The sequence below is a fragment of the Aethalodelphis obliquidens genome, unplaced genomic scaffold, assembly GCF_003676395.1.
Source record: "Aethalodelphis obliquidens isolate GAN/ISIS:26980383/991018 unplaced genomic scaffold, ASM367639v1 scaffold20, whole genome shotgun sequence".
In the NCBI taxonomy this organism is placed as follows: Eukaryota; Metazoa; Chordata; class Mammalia; order Artiodactyla; family Delphinidae; genus Aethalodelphis; species Aethalodelphis obliquidens.
The window spans coordinates 28,480,304-28,502,129 of record NW_020837964.1 but is presented as its reverse complement, the minus strand read 5'-3'; the positions used below and the strand labels follow the sequence as shown (position 1 = coordinate 28,502,129).

The 21,826-nt window shown below is 56.4% G+C and overlaps 3 protein-coding genes and 1 long non-coding RNA gene across 5 annotated transcripts in view; 2 read left to right on the top strand and 2 right to left on the bottom strand.

Annotated features, from left to right (window-relative positions):
* The window catches only part of AMFR (autocrine motility factor receptor), a 40,662-nt gene extending 36,269 nt beyond the window's left edge, over positions 1-4,393 (top strand). The window contains exons 13-14 of the mRNA XM_027119857.1: positions 3,050-3,234; positions 4,007-4,393. Coding sequence (XP_026975658.1) covers positions 3,050-3,234; positions 4,007-4,154 — 333 coding nt within the window. The 3' untranslated portion in view covers positions 4,155-4,393. The remainder of the gene's footprint in view (positions 1-3,049; positions 3,235-4,006) is intronic.
* A 144-nt stretch (positions 4,394-4,537) lies between these two features.
* On the top strand, positions 4,538-9,220 carry LOC113627309 (uncharacterized). The gene is made up of 3 exons (XR_003435503.1): positions 4,538-7,593; positions 8,434-8,598; positions 9,111-9,220. It is a non-coding gene; the product is annotated as an uncharacterized LOC113627309 (long non-coding RNA).
* Positions 8,029-21,050, bottom strand: LOC113627306 (guanine nucleotide-binding protein G(o) subunit alpha-like). The gene is made up of 3 exons (XM_027119864.1): positions 20,939-21,050; positions 13,683-13,836; positions 8,029-10,558 (listed from the first exon to the last, which is right to left on the bottom strand). The coding sequence occupies exons 2-3, from the start codon at positions 13,828-13,830 to the stop codon at positions 10,371-10,373; spliced, it is 336 nt and encodes a 111-aa protein (XP_026975665.1). The 5' UTR covers positions 13,831-13,836; positions 20,939-21,050; the 3' UTR covers positions 8,029-10,370.
* LOC113627302 (guanine nucleotide-binding protein G(o) subunit alpha) overlaps positions 14,979-21,826 on the bottom strand; it is a 161,236-nt gene continuing 154,388 nt past the window's right edge. The window contains exons 8-9 of one of the 2 annotated variants that reach the window (XM_027119859.1): positions 21,504-21,600; positions 21,160-21,275 (exon numbers count right to left, since the gene is read on the bottom strand). In XM_027119859.1, the coding sequence (XP_026975660.1) occupies positions 21,548-21,600 (53 nt within the window). In that variant the 3' untranslated portion in view covers positions 21,160-21,275; positions 21,504-21,547. Of the gene's footprint in view, positions 21,276-21,503; positions 21,601-21,826 lie in introns of both variants that reach the window. The other variant, XM_027119858.1, reaches the window with a different exon arrangement.

Sequence of the window (21,826 nt, the reverse complement as noted above, 5' to 3'; positions counted from 1 at the left end):
GCCTGGGCGTGGCCTGCAGCCCCCTCCCTGGGGACTGGCCTCAGGACCTGGAGGAGAAAAGAGTCATGCTCTGCCGGGCTGGCCCTGCCGCTGTGGACTTGAGTGGCGGCGCTAGGCAGGGCGGCGTGAGGCTGGGCCCAGGACCCGGGGTGACTGCGCTGGGCTCCGCTCTCTAGGGCCGAAATCCTCAGCTTATTCTCCCCCCACGCCTCGCTTGTCCACCTCAGCATTTGCAGGGACTTCATGCATTTCACAAAAACGAGATCCCTGGGGTGGGGGGAAGTGTGGTTCTCCTGGGAACCAGGTTTGCCTAGATAGCCACGCTGGGTGACCCGGGGTAGCTGCGTGCACCCGGAGGAAGCTCCCGGGTCTGGCTTCCAGGGCAGAGGTGCCTCAGCCCCACCCCATGCTCTGCCCCACGCAGCCTGGGGTTCCGGTTCGTGTCCCTTTTCTGGAATTCCCATTTGCTTATTCAATTACCGTGCTTTGCAGAAGTTTTCTTAAGAGACTGAAGAAGCCCCAGGCAGCCCTATTTTTGTGTTTCCTTGTTGGTGTGACACGTGGGGCTTCCCACACAGGAGCTGGGGCCTGAGGATGGCGCCGCCGTCTCTGCCAGCGTTGGTCAGGGCTCTGCTGGAAGCAGCTGCTTTCACTGACGAGTGACATGCAGGCTGCTTTCACCTCACGTGCCTTTCCCTGCAAATAGGAAACAGTAAAAACTCCTAAGAATTCTTCAGATCTGTTGCTGAGTTAAAATTTTCGTATCCAAATCTGTAATTGGGTCGTGCAGCATTTGTAAAATGGCATCTGGCTTCTGAAGAAGGGGCTCATTGTGTTTCCAGTTTTCGTAGCTGGCTTAGCTCAGATTTGGATACTAGGCTGGCTTGGGGGCCTTTTGGGTACAGCACGTTCGATTTCTGTCTTGATTCCCCATCTCTATTTTTAGAGTGAGCATGAAGGTTTCTGAATTTTTTTTAACATAGTGGAAGGAAAGCACTTGCTTCACAAAGAAGCTTGCTATATAACACTTTTGGCCGTTCTCAGGAAATAAAAAGTTCTTGGATAACAGTTAATAAACAGTTTATCCCAGTCATCAGATCAGATCTGCCCGTTGCTTAATTCGGGGTCTCCCCTCTGCCCAAGCTCAGGCCTACATGAATCAGGCTTTGAGGGTGGCCTTCCATTCCCTTCCTTCCACCTCCACCTCCACCTCCACCTCCACTCACCAGCTCTTCTTTCTAACTTCCTCTAGGGTCGGACTCAGGGTTAAGATGGGCCATGTGACCCCAGCGTGTGTGTGTGTGTGTGTGTGTGTGTGCGCATGTGCACAGCTGTATATATATGTGTTACAGCTGTTATTGTAGAGCTCTCCCTGTCCTGTCTAGCGCCAGAAGCCTCGACTATACTTAGTTTGAGCTTGGGCTGGCTTTTTATGACCACCCCTTCCTTCATGAGGCTCCCTTCACCCCTCCCAGTGGTCCTCTTGGGCAAAGTCAATTTCAACAGCCTCAGGCTGGTTCTCCCGCAGGGGGGGGGGACCTATGTCCCCTCGCCCAGGACACACACAGCAGTGCCTTACAGTCAGTGGAAGTTGAACTGGCTCCCAGCGAAGCGTTTTTAAAATCTGCTACAAGCCAGTTTCTTCCTCTTAGATTTCTCAGGTGTGTGTTAGTCACCACCAGTCTGTGTGTCCCCCAAACTCTAGGGCACATGAGTCAGGCCACATGGTTCTCTTTTTTTAAATTATTATTATTTTTTAAATTTTTTGGCTATTGGGTGTTCGTTGCTGAGCGCGGGCGTTCTCTAGTTGCGGCGAGTGGAGGCTACTCTTCGTTGTGGTGCACGGGTTTCTCATTGCGGTGGCTTCTCTTGTTGCGGAGCATGGGCTCTAGGCACGCAGGCTTCAGTAGTTGTGGCGCGCAGGCTCAGTAGTTGTGGTGCACGGGCTTAGTTGTTCTGTGACATGTGGGATCTTAGTTCCCAGACCAGGACTCGAATCCATGTCCCCTGCATTGGCAGGCGGATTCTTAACCACTGCGCCACCAGGAAAGTCCCCACATGGTTCTCTTGAAGTCCCTCACTTGCTTGCCTGAGGGCAAGGAGAGGTGGCGAGGGTGGGGAGAGAAAAGCGCACACACCAGGAACTCTTAAAAATAGCCTCTCAGCCTCTTCCTCCTCAACTCTGCTGTCGCCTGGAGGTGGGTGCTGGACTGACGCTGGCCAGCCTGGGTCTGGGCCTGAGTCTGGGAGCGTGAGCAGTAGATGGCCAGGCAGCTGCCTGAGCCTTTGGGGGCTCCTGGGCATCGTGTTGGCCTTCACAGGTGCAGCCAGGACAGAGACAGTCCCATTATTATATCCTGCTACGCGAGGAACCACATGATATTATATCGGTTTTAACAAAGATACTTAGAATTTACTTTTTTTTTTTTTTTTTTTGCGGTACGCGGGCCTCTCACTGTTGTGGCCTCTCCCGTTGTGGAGCACAGGCTCCGGAAGCGCAGGCTCAGCAGCCATGGCTCACGGGCCCAGCCGCTCCGCGGCATGTGGGATCCTCCCGGAGCGGGGCACGAACCCGCGTCCCCTGCATCGGCAGGCGGACTCTCAAACACTGCACCACCAGGGAAGCCCAGAATTTACCATTTTTTATCTGCCTAACTGTTCTCAGAGTCAAGTGAGGGTATAAAATTAGTGCAGTATATGTGATAAGACTTGTTTAAATTTTAGAGCAATAAGTAGCATTGAACAGAAAATTCCCAGAATGCAAATAAGCAGTTAACTTTGTTATCTTCTGAGAGTACAGTTTCGAGGTGCTTCTGTTTTCATAATGGTAATCATTCACTTATTCCGTAATGTTGAACATGCCATGTGAGTCAGGTCCTGCCCTTCAGGAGCCCATGTCTGCCGTTACACATGTGCCCGCGGTTCCCTGCCGGGCAGCCCGCCTCCTTTGGGGTCCAGAAGAGCATTATTTGGGGCACCGGTCAGATGGGGAATCTGCCTGGCAGGGCAGCCCGTGCTCATGGTGGTCCCTTGCTTCCTGCGTGTCCAGACCGAGCGGGTGCCGCTGGACCTCAGTCCTCGGCTGGAGGAGGCACTGGACTTTGGCGAGCTGGAAGCGGAGCCCAGTGAAGGGGAGGACTTTGAGGCCCGGGGGAGCCGCTTCTCCAAGTCCGCTGACGAGAGACAGCGCATGCTGGTGCAGCGCAAGGATGACCTCCTGCAGCAGGCGCGGAGGTGAGCGGGTTCCACAGCCCCCGCCAGGCCTGAAGGCCCTTGTCATGGATGCCAACGCTGAAAACCTATCACCTGTCAGCTGAAACTTCAGGTTTCAAACCTCTGTTGAAAAACCTGAGGATCTGGTAATACTGGGCCCAGGTAGTAACCTCTGGCTGGTGCTGCTGGCGTCTCCTTGTGGACGCTCTCCGCCACACTTACACGGTTAGCACTTCTGTGCCAGTGTGTTCTAGACCCTTTATGTTAATTACTCTAATTCCCTTAACTCTAAGAGGGAGCATGGTAATTACACCCATTAGACAGACTTAAAGCTGAAGAAACTGAGGCCTAGAGAGGCTAACACTGGCCTGATGTCCAGCTCTTGAGTCCTCCGTCTTGGCCACTCTGCGTGCAGCCGGCCTCGAAGTGCCGACCCCCAGCCCCAGGCGGGAGCCGCCGGAGCGGGACTGTTCTGTCGCTGCGCAGGTGCTCATTACTTAAACTCTCGGGGACGGGGCCGGTGTTCTGTTCCCGTGGGTGGGTTCCGTGCCCAGCACAGGCCTTGTGAGTGGGGACTTCGCACTGTGTGTGTAAGTGGAGCGGCCGCCTGATGCGGAGAACTTCTGCCCCTCTGTTCAGGGACAGGTGTCTTTTTCACGGGGTGGTGCTGAGTGACAGCTTCATGACGGTGCCGGGAAAGTGGGGGAATTAAAGAAGCACATTGTATGTTTCTCTGTGTGTGCATGTTCCAGAGCTTCCCTGATTCCTCATTCAAGTCCTTTGTTTTTTGTAGGCGTTTCTTGAACAGAAGTTCTGAAGATGACTCAGCCTCGGACAGCTGCCTCCCCTCGGAAGGCACGACCTCTGACCCCATGACCCTGCGTCGAAGGATGCTGGCTGCTGCCGCGGAGCGGAGACTTCAGAAGCAGCAGAGCTCCTAGCGCCTCCTCCCGAGCCGAAGAGGCCTGTCCCCAGCTCTGCCTGCTGAGTGAAGGAGTGGGCTCAACTGCATTGCGCTGTGTAAAGCACGTGGTCTTAATAGTGTGTGGACAGCTGACAGATTTAATCCTTTTTTGTAATACTTTCTATGTGACATTTCTCTTCCCTTTAGAAACACTGCACATTTTAACTCTAAGCATGATCTCTTGTGCGTTGACTGGACTTCGTAGGGGTGGGGGAGGATCAAGAGGAAGTGGGCAGCCAGAGACCCTGAAGGGGGCCGCTTCCATGACAGCTTTATGCAGAAGTCATAACAAATGCTGGTGTCTTTAGCTCCAAATGTGGCAGGAAGTGGGCGTGGGGGGGTCGGGGGGGGGAATCGGGAGGCGCAGGGGGCGGGATCCATAAAAAGCGGTGTGGAGGTGTACAGCCTGAGCCTGACTCCACGCCACTGGGTAATTTATGTTGTCACACTGCTGTTCTTGGTGCAGAGGCATTCAGAATGTCACAGAGGCCAGACCTACGGGCTCCTGGACCCCTGGGCCGGCAGGGCATCTTGGAAGAACAGTGCTTGGTTTGATACCTGCAGCAGAGGGGAGGAAAGCCCAGGGACGTAGCGTGAGGAGGTGATCCATCGTGTCCCAGTACATCCGGGACTAGCTTTCTGAGCCCCCTATCCAAAGCTGGCTTTATTTCCGTTAACAATGGTGCTCCCGCATCTCACGAGTACACGCTGTGTCCTCTCCTCTCTGCATTTCATTATCCCCCCCACACCCCCAGACACGGGGAAAGGGTTGAGCAGCAAGCCTTGGTTCATGAACGTTTTAATTCCTTGTTAAAGTAAATTAGGCAATGCCAAAGGCTGTGGGTTTGGTCCTTGGAAAAAACGTGGGCCTTAAAGATGGGAGAGTAAATTTTGGAGGGCTTTATTGAAGAAATAAAAGACATCTTTTGTATTTTTCTTCCCCGGAGCCCTTCATTTTTGTAACTGTGTTCCTGTTGGTTTAATTAAACATAGAAAGGTAAGATGTTGAGTCCACCTGCCTTGGAGCAGACCCAGGTCTGAACTTTTTCAAATCCTTGACACATTTAACTTGAAGGATTTGAAACACACAATCATAGGTTACCTAGTTCAGTTTTATGTCCTACTGGATTGAGTTTTTTTTTTAATGTTTGAAAGCATAGTTTTATGGTAGTCCTTCTGGGAAGAATCCAGTATTATCTAAAATTATTGGCAAAGTTAAATGTATTTTACGTAACAAAGTTTTTAGAATGTTGAGAAGTAACTGAAAATAGAGTGATGTTTAGGCTGAGGTAATTTATTTCAATACATCTTTCAAAAGCCTTATCTTGAAACGCTGTTAGTAAATTTCTGTGATTATTTTTCTTTTTAAATTGGTTTTGCTGAGAGCATAGCTATTTGTTTTTATTGTAAAACAATAATAATGATAATAAAAAGCAAACTCTCCTAGTGTGTTGTGTGTGGCTGGGAGGTAAGGCAGTTTTTTCCGGAGGTGCGGAGATTAGAGCGCGTTTTGATTTTGTGTGTTCCGTTCTGGTTGGAGGGTTTTTTCATCCTTATAATTATATATGTGTGCATGTTGTGCACATTTAAAGATGATACCAATTCCATGTGTTCTTATGTTTCAGATGTGTGAAAAGAGAAAATGTTTTGGAGTCAATTTTAGAGGGTCCTGAGACATTGGAATACAGCAATATGACAGTGATCAAAGTGGAGCCATGCCTTTAAAATGACCCCAAAAGAGAAGTCCTAAATTCACCCATAGATTTTACACCTGGATAGTAAAGGGTTCTGGGCACTAATTGTATTGTCTCTTGAGTTTGGTCACTTCTTGAGGGCATCTGCGACAGATGCCAAGGGCAAGGGCAGGAGGCTAGACCAGTGTCCCGTTCCATCAGGTGGTCCCCATCCCATGGCCCCTTCACTGTGCTGGCCGTCTCCAGGAAGGGAGCCTGTCCTCGTGCTCCGCCACGTAGCCCAAAGCGGAGGCCAGGCTGCTGGTTCACGTTTGTAAACTGAGTGTTTGGGTGCTCTGTGAATGGTGGTGGAGGTGCCCTTGCCCTCTCTGGGCTCTTTTAGAAGTGCTCTCCCTCACTCCCTCCATTTTCTTTTGGCTCTGCTGACATCTTGGGTTCTTGCTTTGTTTTTTTTTCTCCCCCTAATTTTGAGGCTTTTATGTACTGTAGAGATCGATGGTCCTTGTGGATGTATTTCTTGTGTTGATATAAATCCAGGGTGCCCAGGTGGCCACTTGGACCTGGTTTCCCACTTGAGCTGTGCAGACAATATGCTTTTTTATCTTTAGCCGGCAGACGTGGTCCTCTCTGGGTGCGCCTTTCCCCACTACGGGGAGGAAGCGGAGAGCTCTGTGGAGCAGGGCCTCACCTGCAGGAGGAGCCGTGGCCCTGCCGCCAAGCTGGTCAGGGAACAACGCCTGCCTGCCCTGAAGGCCCTCCGTCACCTGAATGTCTCCATCTCTCGGTGCCCCTGACTGCACCTTAGACTCGCTTGTGGAGTCCCTAGAGACTATGATGCGTAGGCTGTGCTGCCACGTGTCTCATCTAATTGAATTGGTCTTTCCCTGCACCCTTTCCCAAGAAAATGCTTCTGGATCCCATTTTAAGGAAGATAAGGCAAAGAAGCTTCCGTTGTTTTTATCTACAAAATTCATATGCAAGAACTGTTATTCTATGGCTCATTTTTTTTTAAGAGAAGTTCAGGTACGCCATATGTAGAAGTCACGGCATCCTGCAGCCTTTCGTCTGCATCCCCCCAGACCAGTGTCCTGAAGTCAAGCTGTGGCCAGGAGCGCAGGCTTCCCATCAACAGAGATGGCTGTGAGCCTCCCTCTGCAGATAAGTTGGGGCGAGGGGAGCTGGTGGGAGCAGTGCTGGGGGAGGGGTGGGCCTGGCTGGCTCACCAGCAGGCTTGTCCTGGCTGAGGAGCTCCCGGATCTGTTCTTTGTTAACAGGAGGGGACTAGCCTCTTGTTACGCCACGGTCTCTGCAGCAGTATCAACCCCCACTTTCCATCCTCACTAGATTCAAAAGGCCACTGGAATTGCCAAGGAGAGGACTTCCTGGGCTCTTGGTGTGCGGAGGATTACAATTAACTGCCCTTGCCCAGACCCCGCCATCTCCTAGGTGGAGCACTCGACTGCTTGGCTAGTAAGCGATCCATGGACATGATGCAAGGATTTTGATGAGCTGTGTTACCTCCAGGTCTCAGTCTCAACTGATGTGCAACTAACTGCAGTAGAAACCTGGCAACCCAGTGGAGAGGTAGTGAGACCTGCCACCTGGAGGAATTGAGAACCAGATTCCGTACACCAGGCTGTGCTCAGCTGCTCCGTGTGTGTTCAGCCTGCCGGGGACTTCTGGCATCCAGGTGCAACAGGAGAGGCTTTTAAAGCTGTCCAAGTGAGTACACGTGACCCCTTGGGTACAGAGGGCTGGGGCAATTTGGCCTCATTCTCGGGACCACCCATTCTGCTGTGGTGGAGCAACTGGGTACAGGATCCCGTATTAGCAGGAGATTTGGGATCACCTGCCCTCCCCCCCTTCCCCATGCTCCATTCCATCCTACCCTCGAAAACCAAACCAGCCGAGCATGAGGAGATGCCGGAGCTGGGAGGAAGAGGGACCTGCAGGCCCGAGAGACCCATTCCTCTGCCCGCCCTGCTCCCAGGTGGCTGCACCCAGCTGGCTCCCCTTGATGGCGGGTGGGGGTGGGGGTGCGGGGGATCCTTATCCGGCACCTACAGCCCTACCCACCAGCCTCCCAGCATCTGCGACCCAGTCAAATCCCTCCTTCCCTTTCCTGTCAGAATGAAGCCCGAGGGCGAGACTCAGCAATACAGACAAACATTCTCTTTATTGAGCTACACATGAATTTTCCATTAGTCAGAGAAGTAGACTGGCAGTGTGTAAGATATCACAGAAACCTCACCGATTGGGAATAGAAAGGCTTAGAAAGACCCGTGGGCTATTTTTTTTCCCAAGTTTTTTTTTTCTGCATTTTAAATATTTTGTGTTTTGTCTTTTTGCCTCTTTATCTGAAATGGCTGTGACTGGTCTTCAGCAAATATTAAGTCTTAAAAGTGAAACCGTGAAGGAGTTTGGATACTAGTCAAAGTAGAAATGACATTGGACTGATCATGAGAACTGTGGCTTTCTTGTAAACATTACATTCCATCTTTTTAATTTTTTTTGTGTTTTTTCCATCTTGTAGTATTTAAAAATTTTTGTTTTTATCTGCAGCACAAACATCCCCACATGAGAAAGAGCGAACACAGGTTACTGAAACAAAGGAAAAGGTGGAGGGGCGCACGCACACAAAGGGAGCATCCATCTGAGAGACGGAGAAGCAGAATGTCAGCGGGAAAAACCACAACCCGGTTCCCAAAGACTATGAAAGCTGATCTGGTATGTAATACATAGTGCTCATCAGGACAAAAATAAAACCAAAATCTAAAACTAAAAAAAAATGATAAAGGTACTCTGTAGAAAGGGAGCTGGGGGAAACTGTTTCCTATAGGGCTCTATTTATATATATATATATATATATATATATATGTATGTTCCATATTCTTTTGGGGCAGCTACTGGCCCGTGAGAGCTGTGCTTTTTCTATGCAAACCTGGAGTGAGCGTGTGGTTGGAGTGGCTCGGGCCTGGGCGGGGGGAGGGCTGTGGACGGTGAGGCCGCGTCTGGAAAGCGTGGCCTGAGCACACTCCCGGGAACCGGCGCCCCGGGTGCGGACAGGCGGCACCTCTGCAGGTAGGATGGGGTGGGCATGGGTGCAGCTGTGGGTGTTTATTTCAGAAAGAAAAAAAGATGGATGAGATGCTGAGTTTTCCTTTATCCTTTTCTTTTTTTTTTTTTTTTTAAGCTACAAAGCACATGGGAAATGTTCTTCTTTTCCTTTCAAATTCTAGATGTAAAGGCTCAACTAAAACCGGATTCTACAGCATTCTACAGAAATACACAGCCGTCAGTCACTCTGGGTTGTAGGTTAGACAGGGGCTTGATACAGAAAGGCTGTGTGTCTTACAAAGGCCAAAAGGTCATGCTACCAGGAGATCAACGTCAACAGCAAAGAGTCCGTGAAGCAGTCTGTAGAGAGAGAGACAAGGGGTCCAGTCTGACCATTTTCCTTGATTTAAAACACCAACCACCCAACCAACCAACCAACCAACCCTCCAACATGTTTAATAATGTTGAGGTGGGGCAAGATGGGGCAGCATCGCAGGGGGATCAGGAATCCAGGGGAAGCCTAGCCTGGGCCTCCTGGGAGGCCTCACCCCTCAGGACCCTGACCCAGCCAGGTCTGCAGATCTGCCCTCCCCTCAGCCACTCCTGCCCGTTCTCCACATCACTCCCCTTCTCTTGCCAGCCCTCTTGGAGGGGGAGCCCTTTTGGAGGGAGGAGCAGCTTCAGTTCTGCAGGTGACCTTGTGCTTTGCACGGCCCGCCCCCTCAGCTGCTTGCAGAAAGCAGCCAGAGTCTCCCTTTTCTCTGACTCTTGCCTTGTTAACATGAATAAAGAAAACTCAGGAGACAGAGAGTGGATTGGGCAGAGCAGTGACTCTTCTAAATTCTTGAAGTTAACCACCTCTACCACCCAAAAGAGAAGCATCCTTAATTTTTCTGTCGGGAGTATAGGGCAGGGAGACATTTGGGATGCTGGCCATTTTTTAAAGGGTTTTGGAATTCGCACAAGAGCAGGACAGAACTGACAGCACACAGCCTCAGCGTGTGGATGCAGAGGAAAAGGCTGGACTAAGGCCAGGCCTTTCCTTGCCCTCTCCCTGCTCACAGAAATGGGTCTCAGAGTGTAAAATCATGTGGCTGTTCTTAAAAGGATGGACTCCCAAATCAGGACGTGTGTGTGTGTGCGTGTGTGCGTGCGTGTGTGTGTGTGTGTGTGTGCGCGTGCATGTAAGTGCATGCTCAGGTGCTGTCCCAGGAAAACCTTAATGATCAATGGAATGTTGGTCAGTTCTGTCTGAAGCTCCTTCTAGTACAAACTAAAAAAAAACTTAATATATATTTGTCTGTCTATATATAAGGTTTGTTATGCCTTTTTGAAGTTAATTTACCAACTTGCATTTGTTTGTTAGTGGAGTGTGTATGTGTGCAAGCTTTTCTGTGAATGCTGGAATCATTACCAAATAGGTTGCTATACAGGACAAGAGGTCAGTACAAGCCGCAGCCCCGGAGGTTGTTGGCAATGATGATGTCAGTGACGGCGTCGAATACCACCTGGATATTATTCGTGTCTGTGGCACAAGTCATGTGACAATAAATTTCTTTGTTGGGTGAGCGGTTTTTGCTTTCAAATTGTGCTTGGATGTAGGCGGCGGCATCTTCATAGGTGTTGGGGCCTGTAACGAAACAGAGCAGAAGAGTTGGGGGGAGGCCCTGGTGAGAGGGGGGTGGGTGGGCTGGAGATGTGGGCCGTGACCTTCTCCAGGAGGCTGCCTGGGGCCCTTCTCCAAGGTGGAGTCGCATCTTACACTGGAAACCACATGCAGCTGAGCACTGGCCTGGCTTCTGACTTGCCCAGGTCTTTCCTTCTGTGTTCACACAGGGTCCCCCCAGGAGCCCTGGGCGGACAGCAGCCACAGGCTGTCCGTTTTGCTTTCTAGATGAGCACACTGACTGAGGCTGGCCAGTCCGCCATTCACAACACTCACCCCTGGTCTAAACCGGTCCTACTGCTTCTGATGCATGAGTTCCCTGCGGGGTGGTGGCCGCGGTGGGGGGGGGGGGGGGGGGGGCGCTGCGCCTACACTCCTTCCTGGATGCTTCCCCTTAATGAGAAGGGCTGGGACTGTCTCTAAGCCGTCCCCGTTATTGGGTGAGTGGCCAGGACAGGGGGCATTGGGAACCTCCAGGTGGGCCGTTTAAGGGGCTGGCAGTGTTGTAATGCCAACTGGAGCCCCGCTGCCCCCCGCCGCAATTCCTTGAGTGTTCCCTTGATCCTGGCCGGGGTCTGGTGGGGGTATCTGTGCATGATGTAAGGACAGTTTGCCCACCAGCTGTAACCCAAACCCTGTGGCTCTGTCCTGTAGTTTTCAATTATCATAAAACGTGGACCAACAGAGAACTGCCTAAAAGCCCATCCAAGTTAGGCTGCCCCATTTTCTGCAGTGCCCCTGGGAGCTGGCCAATATGGAAATGACACGGTCTTATGCTGAGGGGGTGGGCCATGCCCCCTCCCGGCCTGCGCCATCCTCCAGCCATCCTCCAGCCATCCTCCAAAGGCTGGGTGTGAGCCACAGTGGGGCTGGGGCTTGGGTGCCGGAAGGCGTCCGCAGCCAGATAAGTGTGCGGGGTCAGGGCTACTGGGTGGGTGGGGACAGGGCGGAGAGCAGCTCTGACAGCCCACGGGGCAGAGCCTCCTCCATGCCACCGTTGGCTGGCCACCAACACGGTGAAGCCATCAAGTTAGTGGCAGCTCGCAGACTAGACACAACCCCACAGTGGACTCCATCAAGGAGCTTCTTGCCCAGAGGGTGCTAAGACGGCACCGACAGAGGTGAAAAGCGCCCAGGAGTAACTCGGGACGTCCAGTTCCCGCCTTCTCAGCGTCTGCTCAGTCCGCGCCCTTACACGGCCTGGCGGTCCTGCAGAGCTCCCCGTGGACGTCCAGACAGCCACCTGCACGCCCCAGCCCCTCCAGCCTGTTCTGTCCCCACAAGCCTAGGTACCCCCAGGGGCCACCTCACTGGTGACCATTTGTCATCCAGCGTGTTCTCTGAACTCAAACTGGATCCCTCTGGAGGCCCTGAAGAATGCAAATGTTTCCCAATCTCAGACCGACTTTCCCTGGGTGCATCCGGCGCGCCATACAACATGACAGTGAGACTGACCGCTCCTTGGGCCACATCCCAAATCGGGCTCCAGTGAGGCCAGGTCCCTGGGGACAAGGAAGAGCCCTACGCTCAGGCCGGCCCCCTGAGGTGGCACTGGCCTGAGGGCCTGCTGGAGCTTGCAGACTTCCGAGCCCCATCCGGTCACCGCAACTTTATCTAAAGACCCGAATTGGTCCTGAAGGGCCTCTGCTGAGGCTGGGAGAGATGGCTGCCAAGGGGGCTAACGCCCGGCTCCACCCACAGGCAGGGCCCTCCCTGGCCTGTCCTGTGCCTGCATGGACTCGCTCCACCCCACCCGCAGAGGGCGCCTCCTCCACGGCCAATCCCCCTTGCTTGGTTTCCATCCTCTGGATGGTACGAGGGCAGTGATGGCACCTATGGTGCAGACCTGGCACTAGGCACCATTCTCTCCGTTCATTCCCCCACCTCCAGCCCCGCAAGCAGTGGGCATCATTATCTGCTGTGGTGCCCGGATGACAAACAAGGCACAGGCGATTAACTTTTCCCAAGTTGCAGAGTCTGGGTCCAGAAGCTGCTTTAGCCTGCCCGTCTGCCTGTCTGCCCGCCTGCCTGCACCATGCTCCTAACGCCTGTCAGCCCCGAGAGCCTGCCCTGTCTCCCTCTCTGCACCCTGGGGAGGGCAGGAAGCTGGCAGATTCACACAGTGGAGACAGGCTGCGCTCAGAACAAGCCAATGCGCCCTCCACACCCAAGGGTGAGGGCAGACTCCCCCCCTCCCCAGGAGTGGAGGAGGGCAGAGGGGCCAGCATCCATCTCTTCTGGAATCTGGCTGGGTTTGGGGACCCATGTCACCCTGGGAGCTGAGCCTAAGCCCTGATCTTTCACTGGGGCTGTCAGGGAGTGGGTTCCAGACTGAGCCCACCTGTGACACATTCTCTACCGCCACGCCCCAGGGGCCTCTAGAAGCTTCCCAGTCCCCAGAGCGACAAAGGCTGGGCTCCGGCCTCCCGTCAGCGCTGCCCTAGCCTTCAGCAGCAGCCCAGAGCCGGGCCACCCTACACAGCCAGCCTCCATCCGCTGCCAGAGACAGCTTCCCATGGCGGCGGGGGGGGGCACACTCCCCTGGAGCCAGAAGGAGAGGAAAAGCCCTGGAGAAGGCAGAAAAGAGGCAAGCGGAGATGGAGAAGGCCTGCAGAAAGTAGGGGTGGTTTGGGGGAAAAGCGCAGGGGCGGAGAAGAGCAGGGAAAGAGCAGGCGGGATGGGGGTGGAGGTGGGGAGAGCAGGCCCCATGCCGTGGGGCGGGGGAACTGCTCTGCTGGCAGGAGCAGGGCTACCGAAGCAGGAGCAGAGAAAGCGGGCGGGGCTGAGGCAGCCCAGGCAGGGGTTGAGGGGGGGGGAGACCAGGGGGGCAGGGGACCAGGACAGAAGAAGAGGGGGAAGCTGTGCGCCTGTCCTGCCTCCTGATCCTGCCACGTCTCTCCGGAGTCGCCCGCTCACAACCCACACGCGTCACGAGGGTCCATTCCCCACCACGCCCAGGGCAGTGCCCTGGGAGGGGCCAGACCTGGTCACTCCCTCGCCTCTTCCTCTACCCTCTGCCAGCTGCCTGCAGGGGTACCCGTGCCCGCAGGGGAGACACAGGTCCCTGGCAGGTCCGCACGACACCTACCTGTGTACTCAGGAAAGCAGATGGTCAGAGGTGACTTCTTGATCTTCTCACCAAAGAGATCTTTCTTGTTGAGGAAGAGAATGATGGAGGTATCGATGAAGAACTTGTTGTTACAGATGGAGTCGAAGAGCATGAGAGACTCGTGCATGCGGTTCTGCAGCCCCAGGCGGGGAGGGAGAGAGCCAGACAGACAGCGAGAGGGACAGACACGGAGACAGGGAAAGAGAAGATGGAAGTTAGGCTTGAGAGGGAGGAAGTGGTCTACTCGGCAGCTCAGGCAGGGCTCCCGGGCCCCCACGGCTCCTCAGCTCCTCGGAAGGCTGACAGAACGTTCTCGCACAGCATGGAGCTTCGCATCTCCAGCGTTCAGAGCAACCAACACCCCTGTCTCAGGGCTGGTGGCAGAGACTGGACTGGGAGCCAACCCGGGCTCCCTGAGTGAGGCTGAGGACGAGCTCTCCAGTCTGCAGTCTCCAGCCACGGGAAGGTCTCCGTGCGTGTTGGCGGGGGGTGGGGGTTGCTGGATGGGAGCCTGAGAGCCGGGCTTTGGCCCTTCCTGTCCGGACCTGTCCTGTTGGGCCTAACCTGTGGGTTGGGGTGTACTCTGGGAGTGGTGAGGGCCTCTAGGCCCCTCCTGTGGTCTGAGGGGAAGTCACGCCAGGCTCCTGCAGGAGTGCCTGGGGCTCTGGCCATACCCCCTCGGGCTGGGTCAAACTCAACCACGACTGGTCACGCGAGGAGCTTTAAGCACCGCAGATGTGGAGAACTGCTTTGCGCACAGGAGTTCATTTAGCAAATGAGTGAACACAATGGGCACTCCAAATCTAGCAGGATCCCAGGGGACAGCCCTCTGTCCGGGGCAAGGACGGACTTATCCTACTGTGGGATGCCAGGCACATGAACTTGGGCAGTCTGTTCCTTGGCAGTTTGTTCTCTGTGTACAAACCCATTTCTGCACAGGAAGGTGGCTCCCTCGTGATATAGCTCTCTGGGGGAAGGGAGAGCTGTTCATTTCCCCCAAGAACCCTGTCCTAACCCTGGAAACTTGTCCGCCCCAAACCTAGCTCCATGGGTCTGCAGGTCAAGTTCAGGAGTAATTCCAGGCTACACGCTCCCTCTGAAGTAAGAAGACTGAAGCAAATCATAGGAGAGAGCAGAGCAGTGGTGTGGGCATCACTGGGCGCTCATCACTGAGATGGACGAGCAAGCAGTGGCGCTGAGTAAACTGCTTTCCGACATCTCCCTCCAGCTGAGTGGGAGCGGGAAGCAGATGAAGCGACCACCACCCATCACCAAGCCCCGCTCTGCCAGCTCTTCCCGTGCCTTGTGTCATTTAACCTCATCGATCCTTAGGGGACAATGAGAGGTGACAAGGCTGGGATGAGGAAGAGCAGAGACCTGCACCCGGCTCTGGGCCAGACCAGAGCTTCTGCAATGCAATGGGTTGGTTTCTCCAGCCAGAGTGAGGAGCCTGTGGGCTTTAGAATAAATGATCAGAGAGTCATGGCCAGCTCCGCGTGCCTTCCATCATCTTTTCCATGACTGGTGACCTGGAAAGGGTATTGGTGCCAAACCCTTGTCCTTATGGTCAAGACCAGTTGGTGGAGGGGGCAGTCTAGGTTCTCAGCTGCCTCTCGGGAGCCCCTAGACAACCGCACGGATTTACGACGCCCTCTGGGATCTGTAGTAAATAAATGGCATCGTCCTCTCACTCTGCCGCACATATTCAGCAAACTCCTATGATCTTATTACCCTCCTAGCCTCAACCAGTCAATTTCATTCTCAGTCCCCGCAATTTCTACTGGTCAGTCGCTGCATAGTCACGCTCAGGGAGGCATGAGACACTTCCACCCGGTGCCATCTCAATGGAGGCTGTTCAGAAAAGGGCAGGCGCAGGTCTCCTGGGAGGCCAGGTGGATCCACGCGCAGGGGGGTGGGGGCTGGGAGTGCCCAGGGTCCCCGAGCCACCAGGGAGCAGAGGAGAGCCAACGATTCGATAGGAAAAGCCTCACCAACACACGACACCACCTTGTCCTATCGCTGCTCAACCAACAGCTGGAAGGCCTCAACCAGAGGCAAGATCCCAACTCACTGCCCAACTATCTCGACTTGATCTAGACGTTGGGGGACACGGTGGGGACATATGCCCAGGGCACTCCCAGGACCAGAAGGGGCCACTAGGGAGACCCAAGCTGAGAGTGCGGACTGTGCCCATTTGGCATGTGGGCTGAGCTGAAGGTCTGGAGGCCGCCAAGCTTAGGTCCGAAGGAAAAATCCAGGCCAGCTGCCTGGGCTCCAGAGTTCCACTTGGCTAAGGCTCGGCCCCTCCACGCCCCAGGGCTGCAGAGCGGGCACTCTTCCCACCAATACCAGCTGGATCTGTGTGCAAGGCCCTCCGTGGGGCAGCTACAGGGCTATAGGAACGACCGGCACAGTCTCCTGCTCTCCGAGAGCTCACAGTCTAGTTGGGGAGAGAAAATGCACACACGTGAAAAAGTCCCGGTTCCGAGCAAGCGAGCGAGCGGCACAGAGCAGGGGCGGGGCCGGGGAGGCAGCGACGCTCCCCAGTCAGACCTGGTCCGGTCGGGAGGGCATTGGAGTGAGCCTGGAAGGAGGGGCTGAGCCTGGAGATGCAGGAAGGGCAGTGGGGAGGGAGCCGCTGCAGGGAGGGGAGGCGCCGGCACCGAGAACCCCTCCACACCCCACAGGCCTCACCGCCATCCCTCCAAACACACTGGAACCCATCACCAAGGAGCCAAGAGCCCAGCTTGTCCATCCAAGCTTCCCCGGAGAACACGGATGCAAGAACACATTCACAAGAGGAGTTGTCAGCATGTGAGAAAAGAGAAGGGAGCCAGGGGCCACAGCCAGGCGACAGCACCCACCCCTGCTGTCGTCACCACCCTGTCTCTCCCAGTCTCCAGCAGAGCGTGGCCAGCGGCCTGGCTGCCACCACTGGAGCAGGGGCGTGGCCGGCACCAAGCACAAGGGATGGGACAGACCAGCCTCTGCCCTCACGACAATCCCGGTCACCTGGAATCCTGCCCCAGCAGGCTGTGCCCCTCTGCCAGGTGGCCCACAGTCCGGCCCCAGGACACGTGTCGTGCAGGGGGCGCCGGTGGAAGCAACTTGGGCACTGACGCAACACACCACACTCGTGCTAGGAAAAGCTGGCACATTTTATTAATGGTGGGTGACTAATAAATACATTACGGCAGCCAATAAATTATTACAATGACTAGAGATTAAACCGACGAGTCACTCTTCTTACAAAATTACAGTTAATATGGGGCGGGTGGCGCTGGGGTCGGGAAGTGGGACCACGGCACCTAAGAGGGGTTTGCTAAGAAAGGAGAGGCACGCCCAAGCCCACCTCTGCCGGGGACGGGGAGGGGAGGAGGCACAGGGCACAGAGGACACAGGGACTAAGACAGAGGGGACCAGGAGGTGAAGGGCCTGGCTGCTCAGGGAGGCCACGGGGACGGGGCGGGGTGGGGGGCAGGGGAGGAAAGGATGGGCCACAGGAGGGGTGGTGCCTCCGACGGGCGGTGGGTTCACGCTGGTGCCCTGGGCACCCTGGGCCTGGATGGGCCTCCCTTCTGTCTCTGCCCTGAGCAGGCCCTCCCTTGACGGGGGCCTTCATCTGGTTGGGGGTGCAGCGTGTCTGAAGCCCCCAAGGGAAGGCCCCACTTGGCTCCTGGGAAAGACGGCTGAGGACTCACCTCGCTGGGGGCGGGCGGTGGGGGGCAGCAGCTCACACCCGGGCCCTGATCCTGGTCTGGATGCTGTGTCCTGTCTCACTGCTCTGGGCTGTTGGACCCTCTGCTCTGTAGGCTTGTGGACTGACAAGGGGCGCTGTCTGGAGGGTGCTGGCCTTTGGCACCGAAGACTGAATCTCTGATGGCCACGGAGCCAGAGCCTCAAGCCTCAGTTCCTGAGAACTGCCAGGTTGTGCCTGAAGGCTTCCGGAAGGCTCGGGGAGGCCAGAGGCCACCCGAAGAGGCCTTGTGCACCAGACTTCTCAAAAAGGGGGCCGGGCAGGACACTACCTTGTCTGGAGGGAAGAGGTGAGGCCCGGATTGCGGTGGATTTACTCACCAAGAGGGCTGAAGAGTGTACTAGGTCAGGCCAAGGGAAGGGGGAAGGAGCCGGGAATGATGCAGGCCAGAGAGGAGAACCTGCAGAATCAGCCAGTGGGGCAGAGACTGTCACAGGGTTAGGTGGAAGCGGTGGGATATTCTTTCCCCTTGCAGGACTCTCCCTGGCAGAGGTGAGCTAGGTGAGCCAACTCCTGGGTGTTCCGTGTTGGGGATTTAAGGACCCTGGTCATGGGGGCTCTGGGTAGGGAGGGCAGTCCTGGAGGACAGGGGTGCCTCCAGGTCCCATCAGTGGGGCGGAACTGGACTCGGGGGAGAGGCTGGGAGGAGAGCTGCCTCCTGGCACCATATCTGGTGCTGGCCTTCTGCCCGGGCTGAGCCCACCGCCCCATGGTAGGAGCATGTGCCCATGGGTCCTCAGGTTCTGCTGGGACCAGAGAGGAGAAAAAGGGCCAGGGAACCAGGCATCTAGAGCTCCAGGCAAGGGGGCCATAGAACCAGAATGTCAGAACTGTTGGTGCGCTGTCTGCTCAGGGCTGGAGCAGACCCTGCACCTTCCTCAGGCCAGAGTCCACAGGCTCCACAGAGCCCTTCCTTGGGCCTCGGGCACTGCCCCCTCCAGGCAGGCCAGAGAGCCTTGGGGGCCTCTCTCAGTTCTTGGTGGGAAGGCTAAGACCTGGCTCTTGTGAGGGCAACTGGTGCAGGGCACAGAACCTGCCCACAGGCATCTAGACGGCAGGCATAAGTTTCACGGGTCTGGTAAAGGCGCCCCTCCTAGAGATCAGTTTCCCTTTGCCCTGATAAACTAGAGGCATGCAGAGAGTCGAAGCATGGCCTCTTTGGGGCACACACGGGGCCACTGTGGATAAGAGAATCACCCACGTCTGGTCACTCATAACATCTCCCCCACACCCACACCCACGACGGAGCCAAAACTCATCTGTCCCTTCAGTCGTTCCTCCCCATGGTGGAGCCACCTGTGACGACGTGGATGGGAGACGCAGAGGACAGGGAAGGAATTTCACCCTGGATACCTGCTCCTTGGGGGCTTTGACTAGATAGCCAAGGACCCCCTGGGCAGGCCAGGGTCAGAGGGCAAGAGTAGCATAAGCAGCTGAGCAGGGCAGAGCATCTGAGAGCGAAAAGGCACCCCAGGGCACGGAGGGGCAGGAAGGCTCCAAGCACCCCGCTCCCCAGCCTCCTAACATGGCAGATGGGGTGGGCTACGGCCCGGGGCCCTCCGCCTGGCTGCTGCCCTGGGCCTGGAGAGCAGGTGACTCCCACCTCTAAGACAATGGCCTTAGAGGTGGGGCTTGGCCAGTATACCCTTCTTAGCAGTTGCTTTTGAGTCTGGGTCACAGAGCAGCGTTAGGGGCACAGCTGCCCACACCCAGGGTGGTGCTGCCAGGAAGTAACTGCTACGCCTTCAGTGTCGGGCAACATGGCCCGACTGGCCCTGGCTGCCCGTGCGGGACACTGCGGCTGTCGGTCCAGGGGCCTGTCCTCTGCCACAACCCAGCACCCTGTACGAGGCGCAGCACACAACGAGGCAAGCAAAACCGAAATGGAGCTGGGCTGCCTGCTGTCTCCCATGAGGCCAGGGGCAGCAGCAGGACAGCCAGGCAGGGATGGGGCTCACCCCAGCAGCGCCCACCCCTGCAGGCGTCTGGCACTAGGGAAGGTGCCCTGGGTCTCCCGTGCACTACCCAGAGCTCCGGGTCTGTTGGAAGCGAGAAGCCCAGAGCTCCTGGCTGCGGGGCAGTCAGCGGCTGCGCTGGGAGGGCATGGGTCCTGCCTGGCCCGGGACTGAGCAGAGCCCAGAGTGGGTGCTGGAGGAGCAGAGGGCTTGAGGAGGGAGCCAGAGGCCCCTCAGGGGCGGCCCCTCTCCTCCTGTGGGCACATCTGGCTCCCCAGGCAAAGCCGCCATCCAAGCACACAGGGTCTGCCTGGGGTGTTGACTGGTGGCATCCGCCAACAGGAGGCGCCCAGGAGAGAGAGAAAGAGGTGTGTTCATTGTCCAAGGTCAGCCAGGGCCTGGGGTCACCAGGAGGAGTCACCCCACCCTTTTCTCCTCAGGGGTCTCTACAGCAAAGCCCCTCCAAGGGGTCTCAAGTCTCTCTGTCCGGGGAGGGGGCTGGGGCCGTGTGTGTGTGTGTGTGTGAGCCAGGCTGTGCCCCTCACAGCACACACAGTATGATGGGCCCGTACGTCTGCCCTCCTCTGCCCCCGGGGGCTGGCGGGACCCCAAGGGCTGTGGACAAACTCTCCGATTTCTTCACCAAGACAGAAGGAAGCTGGGACACCGGCTACAGGGGCCGTGCCCACACCTCCCCTGGGCCTGCTCAACTGCAGAACCTCCAGTCCCCAGGCCCCCTGCTGCCCCAGCTGGTTTGTGTTGGATTCCCGTGAATTTGCAAAGAAAAAGCACATCTGCTCACACTCCAGAGCGGCCGCCCAAGCCCCGGGTGACTGACGGGAGAAGTAGATAAGCCACCCTGGGGCCTACAAAGACCGGGTGGGAGGCCCCCATCCCAGTCAACGCAAGAGCCACTTCCTCCGGCCTCCCCTCCCCCACCGTCTCTTCCCCACCTCGTCCAGGCACCGCAGGACTCAACCCCGCTGACCATCTACCACGTGCCTTTGCAAGAAGTCGGTCTCAGAAGCATTTCCAGGCCTGTGAGGAGTCGGGGTGGGGGTTCCCCAGCAGGGCACTGGGGAGCCCCAGAGGTGTGAAGGGAGGGAGGCCCAGAGAAGGAAGGACTGGCGTCCAGGACTGAGGTCCAGGGGGAGGAGGAGGGAGGCATTGCCGAGGCCTGAGCCCCCGGACCCACACGCGGTTGGTGGCCTGGTCTCACCCTGGCCTTTGGTGACAGAGCTGCCCTCGACCAGAGGGACCCCAAGAAAAGCTGAGCAGCGGCTCCCACTGCCCCCGCTCCGGCCAGAACGCCGCCCCACCACCTGCACAGCTTCGAAGACAGGAGGGGACCCTGGGACCTCAAGCCCGAACCACTGCATGCAGAGCGCGCCCATTCTGGCCCGGACGGCGGCGTGGGCCCCGTACACCTCTCTCCCAGGGAGACACCCAGCGATGGCGCGGAGGCCAGCGGGCCGTCTGTCTCGGCAGGTGTGGGCACTCGGCGCCCCCGCCAACCCCGTTACCACGTGTTCTGGTGTCTGGGGCAGGGGAGGCCGTGGAGGGCGCCTCCTCTTCCCCACTCAGTGCCATCTGCTGGTGCTCCCTTGTCCAGGGCAGGGGTGGGGCGGCAGGCTGGGCAGGGTGGTGGGCAGCTGGGTGGCGAGGCCAGGGCTCAGTAGAGGCCACAGCCCCGAAGGTTTTTGGCGATGATGACGTCCGTCACGGCGTCAAAGACAAACTGGATGTTGTTGGTGTCAGTGGCACAGGTGATGTGGGTGTAGATTTCCTTGTGGGCCGACTTGTTCTTGCTCTCGTACTGCGCCTGGATATGAGCCACGGCTTCCGTGAAGGTGTTGGGGCCTGCGGGAGAGACCAGGTTGGGAGCTGGTGAGGCGAGGCCCCCACCTGGGTGCCGGTCAAGCCACGGGCTGGGGAGCGGACACCAAGGGCCTCTCAGTGACAACCCTGCAGGAGAAACCTGACGACAGCTCAGCTCGATCAACAGTGGGTCATGAAACCAAGTCCATGGTCCACATCCAGTTTAAAACCAATGATGGAAACAAGAGATCAAACCTCACCAGGCCTCACCTGTGCTAAGGGTGAACACTGTTTCATGGAACTCCTGTTTCTTTTCACAGATGCATGTACGGGCTCCTGATGCAAACATTCTCCCTTCCTGCGGGTCCTGCCCAAAGAAATCTGAACCAGCCCTCACACAGGTGCAGAAGTCTGCGCCAGCCCCTGCGGGCTGTCCTCTCCTGGCTGTGACTCCTCGGAGTGGGCAGGGACACCACCTCCCTTGACTGCTGCTGGGCAAGGTGGGTGGAAACTGCCGCACCTGGGAGCCGCCCTGGCCTCCTTCCTCTCATCGCCCCGCCCTCCTTCCTTCCCCCTTCCTCCTTCTCACGTTC

What these genes read in the sequence shown, in the direction of transcription:
- LOC113627306 (XM_027119864.1), bottom strand. Translation starts at nt 13,830, where the DNA reads ATGCACGAGTCTCTCATGCTCTTCGACTCCATCTGTAACAACAAGTTC. An exon ending in CTGCTTTCCTGAGTACACAG is followed by an intron (nt 10,559 to 13,682) that starts GTAGGTGTCGTG and finishes GTTTCGTTACAG; the next exon opens with GCCCCAACACCTATGAAGAT.